The sequence below is a fragment of the Melanotaenia boesemani genome, chromosome 8 (genome assembly GCF_017639745.1).
Source record: "Melanotaenia boesemani isolate fMelBoe1 chromosome 8, fMelBoe1.pri, whole genome shotgun sequence".
Classification (NCBI taxonomy): domain Eukaryota; kingdom Metazoa; phylum Chordata; class Actinopteri; order Atheriniformes; family Melanotaeniidae; genus Melanotaenia; species Melanotaenia boesemani.
In genome coordinates, this window is record NC_055689.1 from 13,834,699 (window position 1) to 13,852,811 (window position 18,113).

At 39.0% G+C, this 18,113-nt stretch overlaps 1 protein-coding gene across 1 annotated transcript; it reads left to right on the top strand.

Annotated features, from left to right (window-relative positions):
• The first annotated feature begins 1,417 nt into the window (after positions 1-1,417).
• On the top strand, positions 1,418-18,083 carry LOC121645248 (protein Niban 1-like). Its single transcript, XM_041993645.1, has 14 exons — positions 1,418-1,577; positions 5,076-5,206; positions 5,365-5,502; positions 5,602-5,719; positions 6,647-6,808; positions 10,922-11,037; positions 11,117-11,221; positions 13,092-13,254; positions 13,802-13,983; positions 14,119-14,265; positions 14,385-14,495; positions 15,424-15,531; positions 15,609-15,720; positions 15,879-18,083. The coding sequence occupies exons 1-14, from the start codon at positions 1,523-1,525 to the stop codon at positions 17,792-17,794; spliced, it is 3,564 nt and encodes a 1,187-aa protein (XP_041849579.1). The 5' UTR covers positions 1,418-1,522; the 3' UTR covers positions 17,795-18,083.
• The last annotated feature ends 30 nt before the right edge of the window (positions 18,084-18,113 follow it).

Genomic DNA, 18,113 nt, shown 5'->3' on the forward strand with positions numbered 1-18,113 from the left:
AGACTTACAGTAGGTTTATGTAGACCTTCAATGTGAGGTAATTCAGAATAACTAAGAAATAAAATCTAGAAACATATATAATGAAGCTGAAATTAAATAAAAAGACAACAAAACACATACTGACACTGGGAAAAGTAGTGCTTTAGAAATATTCTCAAATGAAAATAATCAGTAATAAATGAGGTAAAGACATAAAAATAGGTCTGTATATAAGATCAATTTAAAATCTGCATAATCTGTTTTAAAATATATGCTTCAATGCATCTTCAGAACAATATTTATATATTAATGGGGCAAAGTGGGTGAGGTATTTTTATTTACAATTTTTTGGGTAATTTTTCATTTATGTTTTTGTCATTTTAACTGAAAATAAAAAGGGGAAAAAGATGGAGGTTGAGGAATAGAGCCTAGGTCCCTCATCTCTTTAGTTTTTAACACATCTATTCCTCGTGTCATCCTTTCTTTCTCTCAACAGCTCCTCAAGTGTTTTCTGAGTGTTCTTTAAAGTTCTTGGCAGACTGTCTTCTTCCTCCTCAAACTTCAGTCCTTCAGCCTCCAGGACCAATACCTGAGGCTCTGAGGAAACAGCAGGTGGGATGAATAGATTCTGAAATGAGTTCAAAACACAAAAATGGCAATAAAAGTTTCTACTATTAACATTATTATATGTAAATCTTCCATAAAATTTAATGAGTGCCTGCAGATGTTCCAGGCAGATTTTCACAAGGAACACACAAAATGACCTGAGGTTTAAAAGAGAGAATTACTGCTCAATTAAATGGTAAAACATGTCAGCTAAGTCTGTTAAAGGTCTGTAAAAGTAAAAAACCAAAACCTTTAAAGCAAAGCAAGCCCAAACCAAATTTCAGCCAGGGCAACAATGTGTTCATAGATCATGCAAACTTATTGTTTTCTCCACAACAGAGTTAACTTTAGTTTAAGCGTTTTCAACTTTTATTGATTTGAGAGTTTCCTTAGTGAATATTAAAAAGCAGAAAGTATTCAGACTTTTCCTCAGACAGTCCCTCTGGCATCCTGAGTAGACTACTCTCAAATTTCTTTGCTCACCCGAATTTAAGCCTGGACTTGAATGCATCATTACATGTGACCGTTAAATGCATCAAACCCTGTAAAAGATAAAACAGTACTTACTGTATCTTTTGTTCTGTGTAACTGAAATACACTAAAGAGGGGAAATTAGTATTTTGTAATGTCAGATTATCAGGTCAAAATGCTGTTTCAGCTCAGTGTTCACCAGCAGATGGCCCTACAAGGACGGCTGTGACACTTGTATATGATGTTGCAGTTGGACCATTGTCACACCGCTTACCTCATGTTTTAACAGCCCCGCCCAACTCACCACACACTCGCACTTGGAGGAAATGAGCTGAGCAAAAAAAGTACTTGACACTTCGGAGCAGATCACTCAAGTTGACAAGTGTTCCTGTCTATGCTCTGCACACATATTCAATTATTGACTGGGCTTTTACAGATACAGTAGAGAAAAAAGGAAACATAAACAATGGGAGCATCTTCCTCTGGCTTGTTAGATGACACCAAAATCAGCCACATCAAAGGTAAATGAGAAGGTTATTTTTATATATATATATATATATATATTTTATTAGTTTTGTTTTATTTCAGTAGTTTTCTTTCAGGATTTTATTGGTGCAGGTATCTCATCCTCCATGTGTATAAATTTTCTAGGAAAGATGAAGTGGAAAATAAAGTGAGATAAAATTCCAAGTCATAGTGAATAGCGGAAGGTGTAAGGATACAGGTACAATAAACATGAGGCTCTTCTTGTTGTAGTTGACGTAATAGAGGCTGTTATTGTAGTTATGGCAAAAGGTAGTTGCAGCTGAAGCCTGTGCTGCAAAATCAAAGATTTAGATGAAAAAGCTTTTCAGTTTACCCGTGGCATTACATCCTCCTTTTTTTCCGTATAGCTTACTTTGATCACTTAATGGGACTTGGACTGAGAATTTCTGTCAGTGTTTGGATATCTGCAGTTAAGAGTGAACTGCAACCACAACTCCACATCATTTCTAACTGGAGCATGTTGCAGTTAAATGAATGTTTCCTCAGGGTTTATACAGAATAATGAGGAACCCCCGCTACAAGCAGATGTGAAAGAGAAGATCGGTCAAATATAGTTTCACAGGCTTTAGTGTTATATTATTTAATGAGAGGTTATGAATATTTGTTCTTGTCTTTGATATTTTTCAGCATAGAAACAGACAGGAAATGTGGGGAGGGGTGTGACATGTCAGCAAAGGCCCCAGTTACATGACACTCCCTTAACTGCCAGGCCACCAGGACAACTTCTGTAATATATATAAAAAAAAATCAAGAGAGAATCCTGCTTTAAAAAATTGAAAACAAGTTTCCTTGTTATGATTATTTTTTTTAAGTTAAAATCAATAACAGTGGAAAGCCAGGCAGCACTGATCTGCCATGTGAACGTGGAGGGTTATGTTTAATTCTCCATGTGTGCATTCCTATATGTGTTATCAGCACAGTCACATCCTGTCAGTAATCTCAGCAAACTAAAACGTAATTACAGCTATTTCCAACTATTATATTATTATGGGTTGTCTGATCTCTCTCTGTCTATCTCTCTGTGTGTCAGTGTGTGAGATGAAACTCAGGATAGAGACTGAGCCAAAGAATGCATGATAGTGGTCACACACTGTAAATAAATGATAATAGATAATAGATTATGACTGATCCCCCAGTTTAAAGATCTAGTACAGCCCTCCAAACCTGGAAACAGCTTTAAAGACATAACATCAGTCAAGTTGTTCTTTTTAATGCAGACACTTGAAATTAATTCTTTGAGAGTGAGGTCATTATCTTTGTCACCACAACACTGACACCATTTTTGTCACTGGTGAAGTTATATTTACCCTCCTCAAGTTCACCTTATATTAACTATAGTTAATATAAGGTCATTGTGTTGATGTGTATTGTTTGGTTTACGCCAAACATGGTCCTGTGCGTTATGACCTAATGGTTTCACTTTGGTCTCATAAAAATTTAAAGGATGTTGCTCTAGCTGTGGTTTATTCAGATGCAACTTTGTAAAAATAAGCTGTGCTGCCATGTTCTATAAAATAAGAGGCTTTCTGCTAAAGTGTCATAATGTCCAAACAAGTTATATTTGTTCAGTTTATTTCAGGAACATAGACACTCAACATCCTAACTGAGTCCTGTAGAGTTTGAGATGTGCAGTTAGCAGTCAAAAGTCTGGACACATCTGCTCATTCTAAATTAATGAATAAAGGTGTCTTTTGACTGGCACTGTAGCTCCTGGGTTTTTGTGATTCTCTGAGCATTAAATGACCTGATCCTTAAGTGAACTTTCTGGGACTTACACTCCTGAAATGGTTAGCAAGTATCTTGAATGTTGTGCACTTGTAAATAATTTTTATTACTGGAAAACAACAGACTTCAAATTGTTCAATGCCTTATAACCCTTTCAACACATCATTGTAGATGTCTCAGTAACACCTGAATGCTCCAAATCAGCAAACTGCCAAAATCTCTTTTAATAAAAAATGATGGTCACACTTTTTGATGATCGATTAGTCCAGTACATGGGTGGTCTCAGTTTTTCACACAGTGGTTTTGCATTTTGGCAGTTTTAGAACATTGTTTCTTAATCCTGGTCCTCAGGGACCACTGCCCTGCATGTTTTAGTTCTTTCCAACTCCTGCACACCTGATGCAGATTATTGAACTGCTCATCAAGTTGTTTGCAAGCCTGCTAATGACCCAATTAATTTGAGTCAGGTGTGTTAAAGATGGATACCTCTAAAACGTGCAGGGCAGTGGTCCCCGAGGACCAGGATTGAGAAACACTGATTTAAAAGTTAGTAATTTATTTTGTACAATCAAACAAATATAAACAATACAAAAATTAATGCACAGAGGAGAAAAAATGTCACGTGAGACATTTGCTAACACTAAAAACCAACTTAATTCACAAATACAACCAGTTTAAAATCACTAGTTCACCTCACTGTAAGAGCTCTGCTACTCTCCAAGAATCACCTTGGCAGCAACAGCAGACACAACACAGGAATTGTGCTTTGTTTCAATGTTGGAATGATGTGTTGTTTACGAATGAACCACATCTAAGAGCTGATTTCTTGTAGTAAATGAGAAGAGCCAACTCCCGCTGGGGAGAGCTGAATCTTCTGATGGGGCGGGACTTTTATTTTGATGGGCACACCAAGTGGCCAATCATATACAAGGATAGACTAGGCTCCTACCATTATGTGAAAGGAGGACAGACACTCACAAGACAGAGATTGTACTAGTACAGGAGAGAGACACAGAAAGCTGGATTTAAATATAAGAGCGTCAGAACAAAGTGGAGCAATTTGTTAATCTAAGTGTCATAATGTTAAGACTTTATTTCACTTGTTAGTTGTGGTTCTAAGTTTACTTGTTTATTTGAAGGTATGACAAAATAATTAAATAGTAAGTCTATTTGTTTATGAAAAATGTATAAAGATAAGGGTTTAACAAAAACACTAAATAAAAAATTGCGTACCAACTTACTAACTATTTATAATTGCTAAATTAGGCTAATATAGAAGCTCCAAGTGATACTAAATGAAGAGGCATTTTGAGTCAGAAACAAAAGCGCTAAATATTTGAAAAGAGCCGGACTTCCAATTACTACCAACTACAGCTGACTGCACCAGACTTTGTTCCTTCCTCCACGAGGCCCTGCACACTTTAGCAGATAGAGAAGCACATTGATTAGTTCTGTGATATTGTGAACCACAACCACTATCCTTCCCCTTAAAGCTGAGCCAAACCACGCTTACCACCACATTCACATCAGTACCTTTCCAGACAAGACCCATGCAGACACATCATGTTTAATGACCTGTCTACCAGCAGGTTCAAAGATAAAGCCTTCTTATTGTACTAGTTTCAGCATTAATCACTGTGTCCCACACTGTCAATTGCATTGAAATTGTAAGTGTGTGTGTCTGAGTGTGTGAAGCATTTTTCCCCTGGAAACATTTTTTTGTTTGTTTTTTATTTGTGTACTTCCAGGACTTGTTGATAGTTCCTTCCAGAGTTTCAGCGGGTTTTACCGTCAGCAGTACTCTGTGGCCTACCTTGGATACTTACACCAGGAGGTGGAACCAAATAAAGAAGGCCGGGGTCTTTTGCTCACACAGAGGGTAGGAGTTAAATCCATCAACGGATCTGATCAACACAAAATTAAACTAAAGTTATATATAATATATTCTTGCTAGAAGCAGCAGATTTTGTCTTCATATATATTGGTGTTTAAGTTTAATGGATTTCTGTGTGTGTGTGTGTGTGTGTGTTTGTAAAGCCTCCGTATAATCCAGAGGAGGTGCTGTACCAAGAGAATGTTAAAATCTCCTGCTGGGATGAACAAGGAAAGAAATGCAGAGAAAGATATGTCGTCTTACGAAGGGACTACAACGTAGAAATACATGACAACATGGAGGTAAAATACAGAAATACAGACCACACTTCTGCATGCAGAACATGACATTTGCAGTATAAATTACTTGTGTCCATGTGCTGAGTATTGTTGGCTGTGCAGGCTTTCAATCGTGGATGTGCAGCTAAGTTGGTCCTCCAGCCAGCAGGAGGTATTTTGTTCACCACTGAGAAGGAATCAAGAGCTCAGTTGGAGAAAACCTGCACCGGGATACTAAATGGTACTTAACAAAAGCAATGATGTGTTAATTTCCAGGCAGTTTGTGGAGTTATGTCATAAACACAGATTATCAGCACTGACAGCTAATCAATGTGTCTGTAAATTTCAGGGTGGATGATAGAAACAGAAAATGTGACAAGAGTAATACAAAAATTTGATGGCTCAATAATCACAATCCTCTTCTCAATATACTAGATATGGTGCTGCATTGCAGGCTAGCTGCTCATAGACAACCTTTAAAAGGTGTGGACAACTCCACAATGTCATCTATTGGTATGGGGACTGAATGTTAAATGGATTGTATTATGCAGCACTTTTCTATTGAAAATGCTTACAAGAAATCCCATTCACCAATACACACATACACACATTCATTCATCAGAGGATACAAAACTATCGTTCTGGTCATCACTGTGTAATTTGTCTTTCTAAACTGTGTGTTACTCGAGAGTGGAGGATCTGCGTGAAATCTAACACAATGCTTAACTGTACAGTTGCAACTATGAAAAATGTAAGTAATGAGGTGACTTTCTAATAAGCTCTTTTAAAAGAGAGATCGTGGTATGAATGCTTTCGCTACTGAAGGAGAATTTGCATTAGGACGTGCCTCACATTTTTCCTGTGGGTGGCCGAAAACTGGCGCTAGAAATCAAATGTCATGTCATGTTATTGTAATGTATGGTTAATTTTAGTCTTTTATTAATTTCAAGTGCAGAATCAAAACTAAATCTTCTGAATTTTTTTAAGTAATTTACTTTAGCTTTTGTGATTTGCAAGTGACAAATTGACCACAACTCAACAATCCTCTGAGGCAAAGGTTGATATTAGTTTTTAAAAGAAATGTAAACTAATAAACTATTCTGGGGTTAAAAAGCCAGGCTCTGTCAGTAACCCGTTTGTGTGGCTGTGTGTTTATGTTTGTGCTCAGGAGTGAAGGAGGATACTTCTTCGGGGATATTGTCTCCGGATATATTTGCTGTATATCTCCACCTGCCTTACACAGGCCACACCTGCTTCCTGTTTCAACAAGCAGAGAAACGAGATCACTTCCTGTCTGACCTGAAGACCTGTATTAAGCACAGCAACATTGGTAATACACTACGACATGTGTATGTTATAGTAACATAAGGAAGCGACGAAAAACAAAGTGGCTTTGAAATACCAATATGAAGTTTTTACTCTAAAAGCCTACATGTGTGTGCTGTATCCTCTTAAAAATGCCCCCAATATCATTCAAATTGCCAAAATGTGTAATTAAAAACTATTTAAATATTTTTTTTCTGCTTGGATGAGGGTCTGAAAATGTCATTGCTGTATGCTGACTTCCCTTAAGCTTGTCTCTCATGTTGTGACAGTTGTCTAGGTGACAGATAAAAATATTAATGCTGCTGACTTCCTGTGTGGTTAGCTGGATACAAGCCAAAAACAAACCCCTCTACATCAGGCTTAAGCTTGCAAAAAAGGCATGATATATCTGCACAGATATCCTTACCAGCAACAGGAAACAACATGTCGCTGGTCACCCTTGTCATCTTATCCTTAGATCATTTCAGAAGCTCACACACATTTAACAGTGTTTACTAATACCAAGGAACAGGGTTTTCCCTTCTTGAAATACTTCTCTAATTTAATTTAGTGACTTTCTTGTAATTTTAGACATTTGACTTCAGTTTTTGGAATTTATAGATATTTTCTGGACACACTTTAGTCAAATGTCTCCATCAGCTAAAGTCAGTAGCGGATTATAACAAACCTACAAAGAATTAAAACAGAACGTTGCAGTTCTCTCTTCTCTGTGATGCACTTAACTCACAGTTTTAAACATTTACAGACTACAGCTTAAATTCAGCCCCTGTCAGGATTAACTAAAAGAGAAAACAGGAAAAATGAGACAAAACTTACAAAAAAGCTAAGTGGAGTTAAAGATCTGGCTGGAAATGATCTGTTGGTGGATCGGTATGAATGACCTTCACATTTTTTTAACCCACAACATCAGGCAAGACATCCCTATGATACTGAAATTATATGTGAGTTAAGTGCAGAGGATTTATGACAATCTCTTTTGAGGATGTGGGGGTTGCACAAAAGCAATTTGTTTTATTCGTTGTTGTTTTTTTTTACTGATATTCTTCAGATCTTTATCTTAAATGGGTATAGTGCTATTAATTATTATTTGTTTGGTGTGGCTGATGGATTACTACAGTGGTTTGCTATTGTGTTGTGCTTTGATGTCAACAAGACAGCTATTATAACAGCACTCAAGTACAAGCCAAATTTACAGATGGACACAGTAAAGTGCATTTTAACCATAATTTTAATCGTAAATTATTTTCTGTTGCTATGAGGAGAACAGAGTAATTTTACAGTACAGAGTACCCTCTTACCTAAAAGAGCAGAGAGGCTGCCAACACATAACTGTAGATGTAATCTGTACCTGTAATCTTTAAACTTCAAACTGAAAGTGTGTGACCCTATTCTGAATTTGTGTTTATGTCTTCACGAGTGCATGAACAGAATTAATCCATTGATGAAGGTTAATCTAGACAAAAGTGAATTGGGTCATGATGGGACCTCTGCTCATAGTAATATTATATAAGATATTAAAAATCCAACCTAATTCCTGATATTCTGACATCTTAAATCAAATTGGCAGTCCACACAAACACAAACTGATATCCCACATGTTTAAATATAAAGTTTATCATGTTTATATTTCAGTAAACCTATTTCATTATATACAGTTTGGCTGCTTTTGAGTTTCCTACTGAACTAATTTCTCTAGTATTCAGATGCAATTTATTGACAGGCATAGAAAAAAACTGTTAAGAGTTAATTCATGGCTTCCCATCCCAACAAAATTGTAAAAATCTTATATAATTTTAACTTAAATCACAGGAGCACATCACTTCAAGAACTGGTGACATCACTCAGTCAGAGTTTAGCTGCACTTATGTGATTCACAGATTAAAGTACCTTTCCTCAGCATTAATGGAGCTTTCTGTTCCTTAAAGTTTTGAAATTTAGTAAGAAAAGAAAACTCAAAACACTTTAAGAGGAACTACACAAAAACGGAATTCAATGGAAAGGAAAAAACAAAACTTAAAGATATATAAAAGAAAACTAAAGAAATGAGATATGAAACCAAACAGCAATGAATGAAGCAATACTAAGTGGTATGACCATTACGATGGGGAAATTATGACTTCAGCCATAAGCTATCAGCAGAGTTGGGAACATTTAAGAGCACATATAGTGAGAAAATTAAAAGAAAACTTGCCTAAAATAAATATATATATATTTTTTTTTAAATAATGTTGGCGACTTTTTTTTCTTTTCCCCTAAAATAAATTAGCTGACAGTAAAGAGACGATTGGAAATGAGAGCATCGAGAACTGGAATAAAGAAAACTAGAAAATTTCAAAGAAATTTTGATGGGTGCCAATGCGCCGGTCGCCCCGCCGCCCCCTGGTGTGCCGGCCGCGCGGCCGCCGCGAGGGAGCCAGCCGGCGCGAGGGAGACGGCGCGAGACGGAGGCAAACCCGCCGGTGAATGCGATGCCGTTAAATATTCCCGTACGGCCACTAGGTGGCGCCGCAGTCGCCGCGCGTGCACGAGCGTGCTCGGATCGGGTGTCAGATGAAAACTGCCAAACATCAGCGTGATCGGAAAATCTGCAGAAATCAGGCGGCCACTAGGTGGCGCTGTAGTCATTGTTCATGTGCAGAAATGTTTAGATAGGGACTTTCAATAAAACTGGCAAGTTTCAAGTTCTTTGGTCAACCCAGTCCAGAGTTAGAGTCACTTCCTGTTTTTGTGGGGGGGGGATATCTAGATGTGTACAGGATGAAAAGTGACAGAGAAAATTAAAAGTTTAATCTTTGCATGATTGCAAAATCTGCAGATTGACAGGTATGAAAGGGCTAAACAGTAGCTCTTTGCAATGACAGCAGCTGAGAGTGCTGCCATGGCAACCATGCCCCCACCCTTTCCCCCATAGCAGCAGACAGGCAGGCTCAGGTTACACATACACACACATGGCACTGTGAAGTCACTGTGTGCAAGCCTCCGAACTTCTTGCTGCTGAAAGCAAACCGTAATACATATGAAAATAATTCTTTCACCGTTAGGTGCAGAAGGCTTTGAGGGACACGAGGATATAAGTCTTGTCACTGTACTGCAAACAGAACTTAAATGGCAGCAGTTTTAAAACATGGTTCCATCAATGGGGATTCTGAGTGGGGAGAAAAGACTTTGTGTCTTTCTGAGCCTCATAGCTCCAAATCTGTACGTCCTAGCCCAAAATGAGCTCCTGATAAATTGAAGCCAACAAAAAAACCTACGTTTTGATGTAAAAATTGTGTCTGTAGAGCAAAAACTCTGGCCGTGAGAGAACTTTGTTTAAGCATGTCTTTTTGAAGCAAAAGCTAGAGGGAGGCAGAGGGAGAGGATTTTGGCACTTTTTGCTAAAACTTCAACAGTGATTGTGAACAAACTGTAAGAGACATGAAAATGCCCTTCGGGCCAGTGATAGGTTTATCTTTCGTGACCCGTTTAAACTTTGAATGGTGTTTCTAGGTGAAGATATGGCTGAGCTGTAGGCTTCCAAAGTGACCTATGTTTTTCGGGCTGCTCAGAGCCAAATCCCATTCATTCCTATGGGAAAACTGCCAGACTTTTGTACGAGAAAAGTCATACCACACATGTCCCGATCGAGACGCACAGATTGATGTAACTTTTGTGGGGGTAGAGTGAAAGCTGTAGGAGGAGATAGCCGCCAAAGTTTTGAGCGGAGAAAAAAAGGCAATAGCAATATGTTGCCAATGCCTTACAGCATTGGCACCCATAATAAGGCATTGTTGTTAATAGTAACCCACAGTCCTCTGTCACAACTATACTTCTTAAAATACACTTTTAAAGATAAGTTCCTATGCAGCTGAATATTTAATTTTTAATCAAATATTTCTCAGTAAATATTTATTTAGAATTTTTTAAATTTGAATTAATCCTCATTCAGTTAGTATTTGTGGCAGCAGTTAAAATGAACTACAGTGTTGGTGTTAAAAGTAAGGAAGAAAATGAGTTAAACTTGTTCTAATGAGCTTAAAATTAGACACTTATGCCCCAAGAGGGGGCAGGAGACATTAAAAGAACATGATTTCCACTAAATTCTCCAGAATCATAATAAAGACCGTGTTTTTGGCAGACCCCTGGCATACTTCTTCCCATGAAAGCAAGGCATACGCCCATGCCCTCCGCCTCTACCAACAAGAGAAAGGATGCTATGAATCCTGGGAAAAGCTGCTGGGCACTGAGGAACAAGTCAGTAACACACACACACCCATACATGTATGCACACATACACTCTTACATGCATCAGCTTTATATTGTGTATGTACAGGTACTGGCCTCCCAGGTGATGGAGGAATTGTTGCCATGGTTACAAAGTCAGCTTCAATCCAAGGTGAAGGGCAAGAAGACTGAAAGAATACGACAGTGGCTGGCAGTGAGTCGAACTAACACACCAAGATTTTAGTGTTTTGCTAAAAACATTATCACGTTTGTTGTCTTGTTGTAGTGTTTCAGCTCCTGATAGTCCCTGAAGGCAGCATACAGTACAGGAAGGCTTCCTACAATTAGATGATCAGCTATCTCCATCAGCTATTTACCTTGTAAATCCTTGAAAGTGTTCATCCTAAGGTCAAAAGTAGCTAACATGAAATTCATTACAGTTTCTTGTTATTCAAAACATTTAAAGGTCAATATAGGTGTGTTCAGATTTAGAAGAAATTGACTGTTTCCACTGAGGACCATTGTACCGACTACACATCCTGAAGTAAGACAGTCTGTTCAAAGTGAAACCTGCTGCCATTAAAGCCTAGATATCCAGCGCGAAAGAGACACTCAATATTATGTCAAAATCCATGGTGGAGAGAAAAGCCTAAATAAAGGACCAAACAGGTTGCAAGCAGGTTGGTGTCCAAACACACAGACTACTCACACAAACAAAATAAAAATAAAAAAAAAATCAAGAGACCAGAGACTGAAACTGATCACAAGATGAGTGAATGAAGGTGAATAATGACTGGTAACATAGTGGTAGTGTAAGGAACTGAGGACATCTAGTGATAACAGAAGGAAACAGCATAGAAAATCTAACGACAAAAATCAAAGACAGGATCTAGATCAGCGTTTCTCAGTCCTGGTCCTCGGTGGCCACTGCCCTGCACATTTTAGAAGTATTCATCTTAAACACACTGACTCAAATTAATGGCTCATTAGCAGGCTTGCAAAGAACTTGACGAGCAGTTCAATTAATCTGCATCAGGTGTGCAGGAGTTGGAAAGAACTAAAGCATGCAGGGCAGTGGTCCCTGAGGACCAGGATTGAGAAGCACTGACCTAGAGTATCAATGTCAAGCTGTGGTCCTACAGGGCTCCTATCCTGCAGGTTTTAGAGGTTTCTTTGCTTCAACACCGATGAAAACCTTGTTCACCCGGTCAGGTCAGGTCTCAGGTTCTGCACAAGTGTGTTAATCAACCATTAATATGGGTATGAAAAAGTTAAAGACAAGATACAAACCAAACTCAACAAAAACTGTGGCATGCTGAGCTTTCATGCTCACTACAAATCAATGTAAAGAAACTGCAAAAGCATTTTTCTCTGAATAAAAGTTAACTCTTGTGGACGAGACGGATTTCTAACATTTAAATATTCTGAGTTAAAAACTGTATTAGCTAACATTCTGATGATAAAAATGGTTGAAATTACATTGTTAAATGATGTTAAATGAAAGGCCTGACTCTAAGGCAGGGATACAGGGGTGAACTAACCTAACGAAAAACAAGTCTTCTTCAGATCAAGAGTTAAGAAATTAATTCTCAAACTAATGGAAAATAGCTTTTTTTTTTTTTTTTTTTTTAATCAGACTTAGTCTGCTTGAAAATAATAACATAGTCAAGAGCATAACCTATTAAACTTCACTTTGTAAACAATTATTACAAAAAAATCTAATTTTTACATATATTTCAGGAAATTATGAACTTTAAAATATCTTTGGGAGTACATAAATCTACTTTTGTATTTGTAAGTATTGGGCAAGATACTGAAGTACTACTACAAGATACTGAGGTTTATGTGAAGTACTATTCAGGATACATCATACAGAAGTATTTATTGACTGAATGGGGATTTACAAGATGTGTGGGTTCCCACATCACACTATTTTAATGTGAAATGATCATTCTGACTTCTGATTCAGATATTATTCTCTGAATATTTTTCCCAGCAGTTTTCAACTCTGTTGGCAATTCTACAACAATTTTTTAACACCATGTTTTATGACATATTATTTCTATATATATTTATTTGTGTAGACAATGCAGGCAACCTACGCGCTGGTGTCGGAGCACCTGACAGCAGGGCTGGAGACTTTAAGAGAGGATTGTCGAAAGACAGCATCAGCCAGTCAGGCTCTAATCCGATCCGACCTGGACCAGATCATGACCTCTCAGCACTTCCTGGAACAGAAAGTCAGAGGTAACAGATGTGGAGACATACCTAGAAAATGAATGTTTTAAAAAGCTTCAGAGCTGTTAATCCCACATCTAAGGCCTTAATCTGAATTTGCTGTCTGATAAAAGCAATGCAGCGTCTCATACACAACAAAAAAAAAACTGTTTGGATAATAAAAATAATAATAATAATAATAATAACAGATATATTGCGGTTTATTGCTGACGGCCCTCAAAGCGCTTATACTGGATCTATTATTTATCCACTCCTCTTCATACTTGGTGATGGTTAGCTACATGTGTAGCCACAGCTGCAGGCGGACTGACCTGGGGTGAACTGACAGCAACGTGGCAGCTAATGTGCGCCAACGGCCTCTCCGATCACCACTGAAACATTTATACACATTCATACAGATTCATACACCAGTGATGCTAACACTGGAGGCAAGGAAGGTGAGGTGTCTTGCCCATGGTCACAATGACAGATGACTGGGGTGTGCTATACCACCACCCCATAATATGTTTGATAATCTGTGATAATCATATAATCTGTGAACATGTGTATGTTACAGCGTGCATATATGAAGAAGCAGAGAAAGTGTGCAGTGAGTCGATAGGACCCTACTTGTCCTCCATCCTTGAAGTGCTTACAGGAAACATTGGCGCAGGGATTCTGGGGATGCAGCACACACTCCGCACACAGATGGACTCGGCTTTTTCTCTCACAAATGGAGGGACAGAGGAGACAAAGAAGGTGAGATTATTTATATTTACAAGTTTATTCTTTCACGTGTTCTTACTTTTTAATTTCTTTTCAACATGCTCTCTAATAATGTATTTTAAGTTGTTTTTTAGCTGTTTTTTTCAAGTATTTGTGTGTGTTCTCCAGGTTTTGACCAATCTGCACTCCATCAGTTTGGATGAGAGCTACAAAAAGGTGGAGGACCTGATGGAAAAACTTACAGACTTAAAACAACGGTTTGGATTGAGCAGTGCTAAGAGACTGGTTCACTCTGCACATCTGGAGATGGAAAAGGTATGATGTGCAACCTTCAGTGCAGCTGTTGCTTTGAAGTGTCCTTAAGCAAAAACAGAACAGGTCAAAATCTGCAGATCACATCCCAAAGGGAACATGCTGTTTTGTGTGTCCTGCAGCTGCTAGACAGTGCTGTCTACACCTTGGAGCAATTTCTCCAGTCATCAACCAAACTGCAGCCCTCTGAGGTTCCTCTGAAGATGGACAGAGCTAAAGAAAGAGTATTCAAGGTAAAAAAAAAAAAAAAAATAGGGATAAAGACTACTTATATCCAAATGTGATTTTAGGGACATTTCCCTTTTCAACATTTAGTCCAATATATGTCATTATCATTTTTAAAGGACTTGGAGAGAAAAGATTTTTTTTAAATGAGTGAGTTATTTATTCATTACATATAATAAACTGTTTATGTTGACAGACGCTGAGGAAAGAGCATTCACCTTAAAACCAAAAACACTGCAATGCACTTAACAACTGATCCTCAATGATCAAAGTTTCTTTAAATTCTACCTGCATGCCCATTGTTGTGCTTTCTGGTACCAAAACACACATGAACAGACCACAAAATATATAAAAAGATTTCTGAGGTCTCAGACTTGTAAAACCTTCTCAGGGAGCTGTGGTTGGAACTATGTGTTAAACAAAGCAGATTCTATCTAAGGCTCTTTCTTCAAGACTCCCTCAATAGTTGTTTTGCACTAGTCACAGATGTAACATATAAATATAAGAATCTATTGAAATCTGAATCAGGATCTGAAGGTTTAAGTGAGTTCTCCCATTTCAGTCACATAATTTCATCTGCATACAGTACGTTCAATACCAACTAAAACATACTTGTTCCAAATTAAACTCAGAGGTGCAGCAGCTCCAATGCATCACTGCTGCATTCTGGCACAATAAACAGCTGTAGGTCACTTTGGGAAATGTCCAGAGCCCAACACAGTGAAATTATATGCATGAAATGCAAGAAGATGAGAGATGAAGGCATTGTATTTAAGCATAATTCAAACAAAAATAGTTATCAGTGCTGGGTATTATACTTCAATAACTCCCATACAGCTTGCTTAGTGGGTTACACAAATACAATAAAATCTCTTAAAGGGCTGGTGACATTAGTATTCAGTTTCTTAAAAATCGTGTGTCTGTATGTTTGAGCAGCAGCTAGACTATGACAGCAGAGTGGTCCAGAGGAGGCTCTATCAGGAAGCTCTGCTGGAGATTACCCTGCCTTCGCTCACCAGGAGAATGGACAGCAAATGGAAAAGTGTACGTCAAAATCTCCGCTGCAGACGCGGTTTGTTGCTCACAAGTTACAAAGCTTAAAATGTGTTTTCTGCGTGCAGGACCTCCAGCAGTTCGAGCAGTATATTTTCTCTGACTACAGCAATTTCATCCTGGTTCATAATATCTATGATGATGTTCTGAGAAACATCCTCACTAAGGAGATAGAGACAGGTAAACACAAACACAGACTCCTTTTCTACAGTATCTCATATTCTCACTGAAACCACTGATTATTAGCGTCTGTTTCCTACAACTAAAAATATTAACTGTGAAATAAACATATTCCCTCTGATCTAAGTTTACATCCCAACCTTCTCTTCATGTTGCAGTGGTTCAGGACGCTGCCAGTAAGAAGAGCAACAATCTCCTGTTGGACACATCTGATTTAGCCATTAGCCAGTACAGTCTGCTGGGACAGACACCTCCTCATTCTACACCAGACACCCCAGTCATTCATACACGCTCCTCCTCAGGGCCCAATAATGATCAAGAAGCTCCTCCTGTGGTTGAAGATAGAGATCAATTAACTGATGTTTCCCCTCAGAATGATGCAGAACTTAAGGTCAACACCAAACCAGACCCCAGCATTTCTCAAGCATCAGACCACAACACAATACTTCAGTGTCCTGTGATTGTTCTGACAGAGGCTCCACAGGTCAAAGAAATCACAGAAGAAGGGACAGTCAGATGTGACACACCGTCATCAACAGATTCAACACAAACCGTATCCTACAACTCAGAGGCAGCTGTTACACATGAGGTAGATACGGCTAATCCACAGACTGATCCAGGATCCACCATCCCAGATCAGCCTGATCCACAGATTGACCTAGGATCCACCATCCCAGATCAGCCTCATCCACAGATTGACCTAGGATCCACCATCCCAGATCAGCCTCATCCACAGATTGATCTAGGATCCACCATCCCAGATCAGCCTCATCCACAGATTGACCTAGGATCCACCATCCCAGATCAGCCTGATCCACAGATTGACCTAGGATCCACCATCCCAGATCAGCCTGATCCACAGATTGACCTAGGATCCACCATCCCAGATCAGCCTGATCCACAGATTGACCTAGGATCCACCATCCCAGATCAGCCTGATCCACAGATTGACCTAGGATCCACTATCCCAGATCAGCCTCATCCACAGACTGACCTAGGATCCACTATCCCAGATCAGCCTCATCCACAGACTGATCCGGGATCCACCATCCCAGATCAGCCTCATCCACAGACTGATCCAGGATCCACCATCCCAGATCAGCCTCATCCACAGACTGATCTAGGATCCACCATCCCAGATCAGCCTCATCCACAGATTGACCAAGGATCCACCATCCCAGATCAGCCTCATCCACAGACTGAGCCGGGCTCTACCATCCCAGATCAGCCTGATCCACAGATTGACCAAGGATCCACCATCCCACACTCTCCTGACCCCTCTCCTCTAGCCTTGCCCCAGCTGACCAATGTCCACATTGGATGTAATCAAAACGATCATTCTGCAACACCTGAAAAACCCACAACTCCTTACCTCTCATCCTCAGATCAAATATCAGAGGAGGCCTCTTCCACCCAGTCTCCTTCCCCATCACACTCACCTGAAATTGATTATCCAATGAAAATAAGTCTTGGGTCACTGATGGATGGGATTGCTCCATGCTCCAAAGAACCTGTGATGAAGACGCTGGTACAGCAGCCCACTGACAGAGCTGTCTACTTGACAGGAGAAATCAAAGACAACTGGGAGGTGGAGAGAGTAAAAGAGCAGCAACAGAAAGAAGCAACAGAGAAAGAGGGATGTGAGATGATGAAAGAAGGTAGAAAGGAAGAAGAGAAAGGTGAAGAGCAAGCAAAAGGTGTAGCTCAAACAGCAGGCGAGACGATCAATGAAGACTGCAGCTCGTCATCATCACCAAGAGACGGTGATGTTGTCTTGACCCCAGGGCAAACGGTGAGTGAAGGACTGGAAGACAAGTCAGGTCATCTTGAGTCTGAATTCAAGGGTGAGACTCAAAAAGATGATGAGAAAAATTTAGCAAAAGAAGATCTTGCAAAAGAAGAAGAAGAGAAAGAGGAGGTTCTTCAAAGTTCTCAGCCAGTGGAACCACAGGTAGAGAGTGCAGCTGAGCCACCGCTAGGCAGCGTGGCAATTATCAGAGAACTTGTGACTGAGATCACCGAAGTGGAGACAGCAATAGCCCCATGCCCCACCAGCAGCAGCAACACACCTTGACATAAATATCACCGTGACAACCACAGCCTCCACTCCTGGATCTACCAGTCAGTTCAACATTAAACATCATAACATCAAAATTTCTTACTAAATGGTACAGAGAGGTGAGACGAAAACCCAGTCATTGCTCTCAGGTTATGTGTCAACTTTAATATTTTTACATGCCTTTTTTTTAGTTTTTCTAATCCTGTAGTGAGCTGTTTATTATAAAAATCTTCTTTTTTATACTTTAACAAAGACTTCATAATACTGAAACGGTTTAAGTGATCTAATAAAGACTTTCCTTAAAGTTGCTTAGTTTATTTTTTTCTGTCCATTC